Genomic DNA, 11,815 nt, shown 5'->3' with positions numbered 1-11,815 from the left:
CTTTTGGCTCTTAGAGTTAAGAATCCTTTTTAGGGTTAAATGCAAAAAGGTGAGGTAAAAAGAAGCAGCCAGGCATGGTGGCTCACGCCTGTAATCCCAACACTTTGGGAAGCCAAGGCAGGCGGATCACTTGAGGTCAGGAGTTTGGGACCTGCCTGGCCAACATGGTGAAACCCCATCTCTACTAAAAATACAAAAATTAGCCCAGCGTGGCAGTGGGTGCGTGTAATGTCAGCTACTCAGGGGGCTGAGGGAGGAGAATTGTTTGAACCGGTAGGCGGAGGTTGCAGTGAGCCGAGATCAGGGCAAGACTCTGCCTCAAAAAAAAAAAAAAAAAAGACAATGACATGCAAGAAAGCACACTGGAAGTACAGAATCTGTGGAAGTGTGAAGTGCTGCTTTGCAATTGTTTTTCTGTATCAAAGCCATCTTCCCTCCCACTCAGAGGATGCTATTGGTTAAATTGCCAAGACCTGCGTCTGGCCCCAGGCTCAAGGTTGGTTACTGGCCTCAGAGTCCTGGTTGTCTAATTTGGCCTCTTAATTTAGCTCGATTATCTAATTTAGCCATTTAGTCTCTCCATTTCTCAGGTTCCTTACACGCCAGACAGTGATAAATTACAATATTTCACAGATCTTCTGTGAAGATTAGAGGGAATAATTCATGTATGTAAAGTGTTTAGGATAATGATTAGTGACAAATACATCCCTCATACAGAGTAATAATAGTAACGGCTTCCATTTATCAGGCACATTAGTACTTGCCAGTTATGGGGTAAGTGCTTTCTGTCAACTAACTCATTTAATCATCACAACAACCTTGAAAGTTGGGTGCCATTGATATAATACATCTCCATTGATATAATACATCTCCATTTTAGGAAACCCATTTGAGAAAACTGAGGTGTGCAAAGGGCAAATTCCTCAAAGCCACATACCTAAAAAGTAGTAGGGAAGGCTGGGCACAGTGGTTCACGCCTATAATCCCAGCACTTTGGGAAGCCGAGGTGGGTGGATCACCTGAGGTCAGGAATTCGAGACCAGCCTGGAGAACATGGTGAAACCTTGTCTCTACAAAATATACAAAAAAATTAGCCAGGCGTGGTGATGCATGCCTGTAACCCCAGCTACTCAAGAGGCTGAGGCACGAGAATCACTTGAATCCAGAAGGCGGAGGTTGTAGTGAGCTGAGATTGCACCACTGAGCTCCAACCTGGGCGATGGAGCAAGACTCCATCTCAATCAATCAATCAGTAAAAACTAGTAGGGAAAGAAAAACACTGAGTTGCTTAGTTCCAGAGGCCACGTGTGAAAGAGGATAAAAATACATACCTCATTCGATTTTTGTGAGGGCTTCAGGAAATTTTGTGTGTAGTGTGCCTGGCATATACTAACTATCCAATAACCCTTATATGTCTTTCCTTCTTCCCTCCCTTGCTTCCACCAGGGAAGCTGTTTGGGGAAACTGAGCTATTTAGGAGATGGCAACCAAGCCAACAGAGCCCGTCACAATCCTCAGCCTTCGGAAGTTGAGCCTGGGGACCGCAGAGCCTCAGGTTAAAGGTGAGATTATCACAGCAGTCTCCAGCTCAACCTGCTGCTTAGAGTTAAGAATCCTTTTTAAGGTTAAATGCACAAAGGTGAGCTCAAAAGAAGCAGCCAGGCATGGTGGCTCACACCTGTGATCCCATCACTTTGGGAGGCCGAGGCAGGCGGATCACTTGAGGTCAGGAGTTTGGGACCTGCCTGGCCAACCTGGTGAAACCCCGTCTCTAATAAAAATACAAAAATTAGCATAGCATGGCGGTGGGTGCGTGTAATCTCAGCTACTCAGGAGACTGAGGGAGGAGAATTGCTTGAACTGGTAGACGGAGGTTGCCTACCACTGACCCCCCCATATTAACTTGTTTTTATAATAATGGGTTGGCTTGCCGAAGCTGACAGTCCACACGCATTCCCTTCCCTGCAGAAGCAATTTTTTCCACTTTGTCTTTCGTTGTTAGAGCCAAAGACGTTCACCGTAGAAGACGCAGTGGAGACCATCGGCTTCGGGCGTTTCCACATTGCCCTCTTTCTGATCATGGGCAGTACTGGGGTGAGTGCTCCTTCGAGATGTTGACAAAAAGTGTCAAACTCTGTAAAATATGTGAAGAGATTTATTCTGAGCCAAATATGAGTGACTATGGCCTGTGACACCACCCTCAGGAGGTCCTGAGAACATGTGCCCAGGGTGGATGGGGCACAGTTTAGGGAGGCAGGAGACATCAATCAAATACATTTAAGAAATACATTGGTTTGGTCCAGAAAGGCGGGACAATTCAAATTCAAAACAGGAGTGGTGGGGGAAGGGGGCTTCCAGGCTATAGGTAAATTTAAACATTTTCTGATTGACAATTGGTTGGATTTGTCTAAAGACCTGGGATCGATAGAAAAGAGATGTTCAAGTTAAGATAAAAGATTGTGGCCACACGCGGTGGCTGACACCTGTAATCCCAGCACTTTGGGAGGCCGAGGCTGATGGATCACCTGAGGTCAGGGGTTTGAGACCAGCCTGGCCAACATGGTGTTGAAACTCCGTTTCTACTAAAAACACAAAAATTAGCTGGGCTTGGTGGTGGGTGCCTGTAATCCTAGCTACTCGGGAGGCTCGGGCAGGAGAATCGCTTGAATCCAGGAGGCGGAGTTTGCGGTGAGCTGAGATCGCACCACTGCACTCCAGCCTGAATGACAGAGCGAGACTGCGTCTCAAAAAAATAATAATAAAATGAAAAAAACAAAAAGATTGTGGAGACCAAGGTTCTTTTGAAGTCTTATAGAGGCTGCCCTTAGAGACAATAGATGACAAATGTTTCCTATTCAGATCTTTAAAAGGTACTAGACTTTTAGTTAATCTCTTCAGGATTGGGAGGGCCTGGAAGAAAAAGGTCTAGCTCTGTTAAGAGAGATTCTTTACAGATGCAAATTTTCTCCCACAAAGAACAGCTCTGCAGGACCATTTCAAAATATGGCAAAGAAACATGTCTTGGGGTAAAATATTTGACTTATTTCTTTTTCACATATTGTTATGCCGGATCAGAAAGTAAGTCACTATCTATAGGGTTAATAAAACCCATCTGATGAGAATTTATGGTTTGCAGGGCGTGACTCCCCAGGCCCCTTAGATAGGAATTTGGGCAAAATAAAAACAATCAGAGCTTAGTCCTCAGAGATCACGTGAGTCTTCAAAGCTAACATCATTGGACGCACAGTCTTTTTTCTACTGACCTCAGGCTCTGGGCTCTCCAGTCCAGGGGGTGTAGGGATAAGAAAAAGAGCAGGAGGCCGGGCGCAGTGGCTCACGCCTGTAATCCCAGCACTCTGGGAGGCTGAGGCGGGCAGATCATGAGGTCAGGAGATCGAGACCATCCTGGCTAACATGGTGAAACCCCGTATCTAATAAAAATACAAAAAAATTAGATGGGCATGGTGGCGGGCGCCTGTAGTCCCAGCTACTCGGGAGGCTGAGGCGGGAGAACGGCGTGAATCTGGGAGGCAGAGGTTGCACTGAGCCGCGATAGTGCCACTGCACTCCAGCCCGGACGACAGAGCGAGACATCATCTCAAAAAAAAAAAGAAAAGACAAAGAGCAGGAACCCCAAGAGGTGGGTAATCCAAAAATCACTTTCATTCACCTTTGGCAGGTGTTCGGTTATAAAGCAAGTGAGCATTTGTGTCTATGTTTTGGGAATTCAATACTCATTTTTAAAAATGATAGAAATGGAGGTATTGGGAAGAAAGGAGAAAACGATGGTATTATTTTATGTAAAATCGAACACATGGCTCTCAAACATTTTGTGCATAAGAATCACCAGAGACACCTGCTGTAATTACATATTTTCAGATCCTTTAAGAGGCACTGATGAAGGCTTGTTATTTACTGCTAGGGTTTGAACGTGTCCCTTCCAAAACCCAGGTGATGCCAATGAGATAGTGTGAAGAGGCAGGGCCTGTAAGAGGTGATTAGGCCGTGAGGACTCCTCCCTCGTGAATGGGATGAAGGCCCTTATGAAAGAGGCTTCATGCAGCGGGAGTTTCAGCTTGTTTGCCTTTCCGCCCTGTGAGCACAGTCGTTCCTCCACTCTTGAGGGACGCGAGGGAGTAGGTCCTCTCCAGTCCCCTCCAGGCAACAGAACTTGCTGGCACTTTGATCTTGGGCCTCCCAACCTGCAGAACTGTGAGAAAATGAATTTAGATTTCTTATGAATTGCCCAGTCTCAGGCACTTTGTGATAGCAACACAGATGGACTAAGACATACGCCCTACGCTATTTTGAGGAAAGAAGAATGACAGCTTCACCTAAAGGCTTTCACAACAGTGGTGATGTCTGTGAACCCACACCAGTACTCCCGCTTCCTCCTTTAGTAGGTAAGGTGAAAATATGTTAAGAACTCCAGGTCAGGCGCCGTGGCTCATGCCTGTCATCCCAGCACATTGGGAGGCCAAGGCCGGCAGATCACCTGAGGTCAGGAGTCTGAGACCAAGCCTGGCCAACATGGTGAAACCCTATTTCTACTAAAAATACAAAAAGCTACGTGTGGTGGAGTGTGTCTGTAATCCCAGCTACTTGGGAGGCTGAGGCAGGGGAATTGCTTGAACCTGGGAGGCGGAGGTTGCAGTGAGCTTAGATTCCGTCACTGCACTCCAGCCTGGGCAACAGAGCAAGACTTTGGGGGTGGGAGGCGGGGAACAAAACAAAACTTCATACCCACATGCATAATGATAATCAGACAGAATGGAAAATCAAAGATATGGGGTCCACTCAACAATGGTGTTGGGCCGGAGAGTAAAAATACACAGGAGGGAGGTAAGTGAGAAAATGCTAGAGGGCTCTGACCCTCCCCAAACAGCTAAAAAGTATAAGAAAGGGTTGTGTGGGCAGGGCATGGTGGCTCACACCTGTAATCCCAGCACTTTGGGAGGCCAAGGCGGGTAGATCACCTGTGGTCAGGAGGCGAGACCAATCTGATCAACATGGCAAACCCTCATCTCTACTAAAAATATAAAAAAATTAGCTGGGTATGGTGGCGCGTGCCTGTAATCCCAGCTACTTGGAAGGCAGGGACAGGAGAATTGCTTGAACCCGGGAGATGGAGGTTGCAGCGATCCGAGATCGCGCCACTGTACTCTAGCCTGGGCAACACAGCAAGACTCAGTCTCAGTTAAATAAAAAATAAAGGGCTGTGTGATCTGGAGGTAGCCATGTGAGTTTGATGCATCTTTCAAAAGTGTTGCATTCTCAGTCAACAGTCTATTTTTTTTTCTTTTTTCTTTTTTCTTTTTTTTTTTAGATGAGATCTAGCTATGTTGCCCAGGCTGGTCTCAAACTCCTCAGCTCAAGCAATCCTCCCACCTCGGCCTCCCAAAGTGCTGGGATTACAGGCATGAGCCACCGCGCCCGGCCTCAAGTGTCTTACAGTCGTGGGAATTCTCTCCAGCTCACCAGCTAGGAAGGGCTCTCTGCCAGGCCACCCTCTCCTGTCTCACAAAGGAAGACAGAACCGCTTATTTGGGTGCAGGGACCAAATCTTTCGCCTGGTCTTACGATGGGATGCTTTGTGAGCAGGATTCTTCCATCAGCATTGATATGTTGACAGTGATGGGCCGTGGCCCCTCCACCTGTTCAGGCTCTCATTCAGAGGCCATAGAAGCAGCAGTTGGGTTTCAGGGCCTCATGTGACAGTGTATATAACAGCATCCACAGCAGCTGAGCAGCCTCAGCCTGTGACCAGGACTCCTAAGTCCTGGTCGTGTGTGTGTGTGTGTGTGTGTGTGTGTGTGTGTGTGTGTGTGTTTTCTGAGAGACGAAGTCTTGTTCTGTTGCCCAGGCTGGAGTGCAGTGGTGTGATCTCGGCTCACGGCAACCTCTACCTCCCAGGTTCAAGCGATTCTCCTGCCTTAGCCTCCTGAGTAGCTGGGATTACAGGCACGTGCCACCATGCCCAGCTAATTTATTTTGTATTTTTAGTAGAGACAGGGTTTTGCCATGTTGGCCAAGCTGGTCTCAAACTCCAGACCTCAAGTGATCTGCCTGCCTCAGCCTCCCAAAGTGCTGGGATTACAGGCATGAGCCACCTTGCCCGGTCAGTCCTGGTCATCTTTAAGACCTTCCCTGAGGTCTAGAGTGAAGCTCCTCTGTGTATCTCACCCCGGCTCCCTGCCTGGTCCCTCTCCCCTAAGGCTACTATAGCAGAATGGGCAGAGTTTTATTCCTTATTGGTTTATTTCCTTCTAGAACTCTTTATTGGAGCGGCAGTTTGGTTAATATGGATCTAGCTGTTCTGTATTACTGAAGGAAGATGAGTTTACTAAATCAAACATTCTTCTGAGATTATTATTATTTGTAGACAGGGTCTTGCTCTGTCACCCAGGCTGGAGTGCAGTGGTGCGATCTCAGCTCACTGCAACCTCCACCTCCTGGGTGCAAGTGATTCTTGTGCCTCATCCTCCTAAGTAGGTGTGCAGAACCATACCCCACCAATTTTTGTATTTTTAGTAGCGATGGGGTTTTGCCATGTTGGCCAGGCTGGTCTCGGACTCCTGGCCTCAAGTGATCCGCCTACCTCAGCCTTCCAAAGTGCTCAGATTACAGACATGAGTCACCGGGTCAGCCTCTTCTGAGATAATTATGCTCTCTTACTTCTGATACTTTTTGAACTAAAACTTGCCAGCTGCTCATCTGAACTCTAGACACCACTATAATGCTCTCTTGTGGAGAGACAAGTCACTATAATATGTGTACTTCAAAGTCCCACACGCTGGCTGACATCATTCCACCTTTTTCATCCCAGACCTCCAAGTTATACAAGTATAAACATTATTATAATAACCCATACAGATATTCTATCAATTTTTTTTTTTTTTTTTTTTGAGACAGAGTCTCGCTCTTTCGCCCAGGCTGGAGTGCCGTGGTGGGATCTCGGCTCACTGCAAGCTCTGCCTCCCGGGTTCACGCCATTCTCCTGCTTCAGCCTCCCAGGTAGCTAGGACTACAGGTGCCCGCCACTGCGCCCGGCTAATTTTTATATTTTTTAGTAGACACGGGGTTTCACCATGTTAGCCAGAATGGTCTCGATCTCCTGACCTCGTGACCCACCTGCCTCAGCCTCCCAAAGTGCTGGGATTACAGGCGTGAGCCACCGCGCCCGGCTCTATCAATGTTATCAACAGAACATGTGCCAAACAAATTCATTTTCTCCTTTAATTCCCTTTTTTTCCTCCTGATAACCTTGTCCCTGTCAATGATGTCAGTGTTCTTCCCTTCCACCAGACACAAAATCTCAGTCATCTTTGACTTCATGATCCTGTACCTAACTTTCATCATTATTTATAATTATTCCTTCTATTCTTTTCTAGCATCTCCTTTTTTTTCTTGAGAGACAAACTTATCCCTATAACGGATTGCAAGATATGGATAGAGGATGATACTCAAACTCTATTGAAAGAAATATTTAGTAGCATTAAGTTTGTTAAATACACATTTTCTTAAGCTGAGCTCAGTGGCTCATGCCTGTAATCTCAGCACTCTGGGGATCCAAAGTGGGAGGTTCACTTAAGCCTAGGAGTTTCCAGCCTGGGCAACATAGTGAGATCCCATTTCTTCTTTTTTTTTTTTTAATTAAAAAAAAAAATCACTTTCCTGCTGATGAACTCATATTACTTTGTACTCATTGCTTTATTTTCCAGCTTTCATGAATCTTACTATCCCAGCTTGAGATCAGAGACTGTCTCAAAAATCCATTTGTAAGGCGTGTGCCCTGCAACTTTCACAATCATGAGCACAAAACAACAAAGCTAGTTGATGTGGATGCTGCCGGTTAGCTAGTTTCACCCCTTAGCTGTGGGAGTGGCCTTCACACAGCTCCCTCACAGTGCTACCATGCAACTGCATTGGTCAACAAAATCATAAGTGAATACATGTCACAAATTTTTAGGAACTCTCTCAAGTTGTTCAAACCATGAAAGTCACATCCACGAAGGCTGAAGTTCTATAGTTCCTTATACAACTAGCAGTGCAGTGTGGGTACACAATAGATGCTCCCTAAATGGGGAAGAAAGATGAAGGGGACAGGACTAGGTAGGATGATGGGCAGGCAGACCTGGGAAGAAGTGATGACAAGCTGGCACTTAGACATGGCATCGTGTCCCTCTTCTTTAAGGTGGTTGAGGCCATGGAGATCATGTTGATAGCTGTTGTGTCTCCTGTCATCCGCTGTGAATGGCAACTGGAGAATTGGCAGGTGGCATTAGTAACCACGGTAAGTACCTGCTTCCTGTGCTGTGAACAAGCCAGCTGAGGACCTAGGCTCCCTTTCCTCCATCCTGCAGGGCTGAGAGCCAAAGGGTGTCTCACCACTTGGTATGTTGGCTTCCAGAACTCAAGAGTTTGCAGCATTTGATGTCTTTCTCACCTTTTTCTTTTCCTAGCATGCATAATGTTGAACTGCTTACTATCCACATGAGAGATGCAATTCAGAAAGTGATCCCTAAGTCTTGGGTTAGTCATAGGTTAAATCAGGTCACTAAAGAAGCTATTTACATGGACCATAGTGACTTCACCAATCACCCTCGCTGAATTGTACTGTTACTCCTTCAACTTTTCTCAAAGACCATTAAGAATAGGCTTATGGGCCTGGTGCAGTGGCTAATGCCTGTAATCCCAGCACTTTGGGAGGCTGAGGCAGGCAGATCACCTGAGGTCAGGAGGTTGAGACCAGCCTGACCAACATGGTGAAACCCCGCCTCGACTAAAAATACAAAAATTAGCAAGATGTGGTGGTGGGTGCCTATAATCCCAGCTACTTGGGAGGCTGAGACAGGAGAATTGCTTGCATCTGGGAGGAGGAGGTTGCAGTGAGCCAAAACCACGCCATTGCACTCCAGCCTGGGTGACAAGAGTGAAACTCCACCTCAAAAAAGAAAAAATAGCCTTATGAGTTGCACATCAAGTTTTGCTACAAAGTGGAATTGAAGATATCCATTCTTTCAAAAAGCATGTGTGTATGCATGTGTGCTGAGAAGACTGAAATATAACGTTTAAATAGTGAGAAAGGGGTAGTGATGGAAGGTGAAGCTGCAGAGGTGGGCAGGGCCAGAAGCACCCCACCTGCTGCGCATGAATTGCATTCTATAGCCACTGCTCCCCAACATTGGGCCAAACACATATAAACCCTCCATGCAAAAAATATGTGATACAAATACATATTACAGTTTTTCAGTTTGCCATTTCTTATAACCAAAATCAACATAATAGCATTATTGACTTCATAGTCATTATATATTTCTGATTAAACGGGTATGAAAGTTCACCTTCTATCATAGAGCTTTGCAAAATATTTATTTTTAATCTTAAAAGAGGCCCCTGATATATAAGAATGCTGGAAGACACACTATGGAGAGTGGAGAGCCATTGGAAGGCTTCAGGGAAGGATGTGGTCAGTTTTCTAAGAACTCCAAGGCGATACGGCTGCAGGGTAGAAGGTCAGTGAGGGTGTAACTGCCCTAGGGTTCATCTTCCCTAGTGCCCCAATAGAGCCAACTTATCAAGTGGAGGAATTGCAGTAGAGAAAGTGTTTAATAGACATAGAGTGGCTAAACCAGAGGCCAGAATTTTATTATATCAGCCTCCCTGAAAATTTGTAGGCAAGGATTTTTTAAAGATAGTTTGGTTGGCAGGGGGCTAGAGAATGGGTATTGCTGATTGGTTGGAGATGCAATCATAGTGGTGCAGAAAATGGACCTTGTATGCTGGGTCTGCTTATGGGTTGGGGGCTCACAGGACCAGTTGAGTCAGGGGTCATGGGTCTGGGTGGAGCCATCCTGCTGTCAAAAACGCAAAAGTCTGAAAAGACTTCTCAAAAGGCCAATCTTAGGTTCTACAACAGTGATGTTATTTACAGGAGTAATTGGGGGAGTTGCAAATCGTGTGACCTCCAGAACAAAGGCTGGAAAGTGGCTAGTAATCCTTTAACTAAGCCTACATCTTAACAGAATCCAGGCTCCTCTCATAATCCTACCTGGTGGCCTTTTATTACTTTTATAAAGGTGGTTTAGTTTTGGGAAGAGCTGTTATCTAAACTGTAAACTAAATTTCTTCCAAAGTTAGCTTGACCCATGCCCAGGAATGACCAAGGGCGGTTTGGAAGTTAAAGCCAAAATGGATTTGGTTAGGTCAGATCTCTTTCACCGTCATAATTTTTTCTATTATAATTTTTGCAAAGATGGTTTCAAAGGGGCTGTGGTATAAGTGGTAGAGTGAGGTTGTGTGTTCTGGGACGTATTTAGGAAGTAACATCAGCCAAGGAGGTCAAAGAACCAGCAGGTGGGGAGAGAAAGGTTGATTTACTTGGGTATTGAAGCTGGTTCTAATGAAGACAGGACTTTGTAAGTGCCAAGGGAAAACTTCCCTTCACCTTCCAAAGGTTTACTAAAAAAATCAACTGACAGAAGGTAGATTCATGGGGAAAAAAGGCATACCAAATTTTATTTTGATGGGCATAGCAGGAAGGAATCACAAGAGTGATTACCAATAACCCAGTGTGGGACAGAAACGTATATAGCCTTTTTCATAGGGGAGAATGACAGTGGGTAAAGATTCTTTAGAGGGGCAATAAGTCATAAGTGAGAATGAATGGACCAGGGAGGTGTGAGGCAGGCATTATAGGAAGGTGAGGGGTGGAGTTGCACAGGAACAAAGGTTGTTCTGTTATCCAGGTGATCTCTGGGAGCTGCCGTCAGAGGACTAGGTGAAAAGTCTGGGGCAATGTGTTACCCCCAGCCTCTTCTCTTTTCTGGTGGCTGATCTTTGTAATTTGACATGATCCCTAGGGAATGGGTTTAGGATAATTGAGTTCCCTTTTTTTTGTTGTCGTCGTTGTTGTTGTTTTGTTGAAACAGAGTCTCCCTCTGTTGCCCGGGCTGGAGTGCAGTGGTGTGATCATAGCTCACTGCAGCTTTGAACTCCTGGGCTCAAATAATCTTCTTGCCTTAGCTTCCTGAGTAGCTAGGATATGGGTCACCACACCTGGCTAATTTGAAGAGGCTAGTCTCTACTCCTGGCCTCAAGCAATCCTCCTGCCTAGGCCTCTCAAAGTGTTGGGATTACAAACTGAGTTACCACACCTGGCCCAGTTGCATTCCTTTTGGAACAAAGCTTTCTTGGTCAGATAAGAAAACTGCAGAGAGCCCTTCCCTGTGCTTGAGGGCGAAGGAGCAAGACAAGGTTAGAGGGACCTTCATTCTGATGCAGCTGCCTCTATCCTCTCCACATGTCAAAATGCCAGTCTTTGTTGTATCGCTTTCTGGGCCCCAACAACGTAATAGAAGAACTATGAGCCCAGGTGCTCAAATCCTCACTAAAGGGAGTGTCTGGGAGGTAGGTAGACTATGATGGGTGGAGGATGGCAGTCAGGTGGCAGAGGCCTTGAGGGCAAATTCTGTAAGACAGAGCTAGTCTGAAACTGGTGGTGGAGAATTCCAGAAGAATTCCTCCTGCTCTCCAAACTTACACGGCTGTGCTCAAAGGAGTAGTCCCAGAAGGTGGCAGGGGAAGGGGATGTCCCTGTCACTCACTGCCTTAACCAGATCTTACCTGTAAATTTTAATCTTTGGGGGTGGCACCAGGGAAAATTCCCTCACTTGAGGAACTGGTTGGAGTTCTTCTCTCAGATAATGCGTGGTATTGCCCAGTTGTGTTTCTTTCTGTGTCTTGGAGGCTGGGAAGTTTGGATTCCAGTTGTATGCCCAATCACAGCAGCACATCTAAAAATCTGCCCTGATTT

General features: G+C 46.0%; 1 protein-coding gene across 1 annotated transcript in view; it reads left to right on the top strand.

Moving 5' to 3' along the window:
• Positions 1–1,480: 1,480 nt before the first annotated feature.
• SVOPL (SVOP like) overlaps positions 1,481–11,815 on the top strand; it is an 85,431-nt gene continuing 75,096 nt past the window's right edge. Inside the window, exons 1-3 of the mRNA XM_003261396.2 lie at positions 1,481–1,562; positions 2,003–2,094; positions 8,195–8,293. Of these exons, the coding sequence (XP_003261444.1) occupies positions 1,481–1,562; positions 2,003–2,094; positions 8,195–8,293 (273 nt within the window). The remainder of the gene's footprint in view (positions 1,563–2,002; positions 2,095–8,194; positions 8,294–11,815) is intronic.

Source organism: Nomascus leucogenys, chromosome 13 (assembly GCF_006542625.1).
Source record: "Nomascus leucogenys isolate Asia chromosome 13, Asia_NLE_v1, whole genome shotgun sequence".
NCBI lineage: Eukaryota > Metazoa > Chordata > Mammalia > Primates > Hylobatidae > Nomascus > Nomascus leucogenys.
This window is presented reverse-complemented; position numbering and strand designations above follow the sequence as displayed.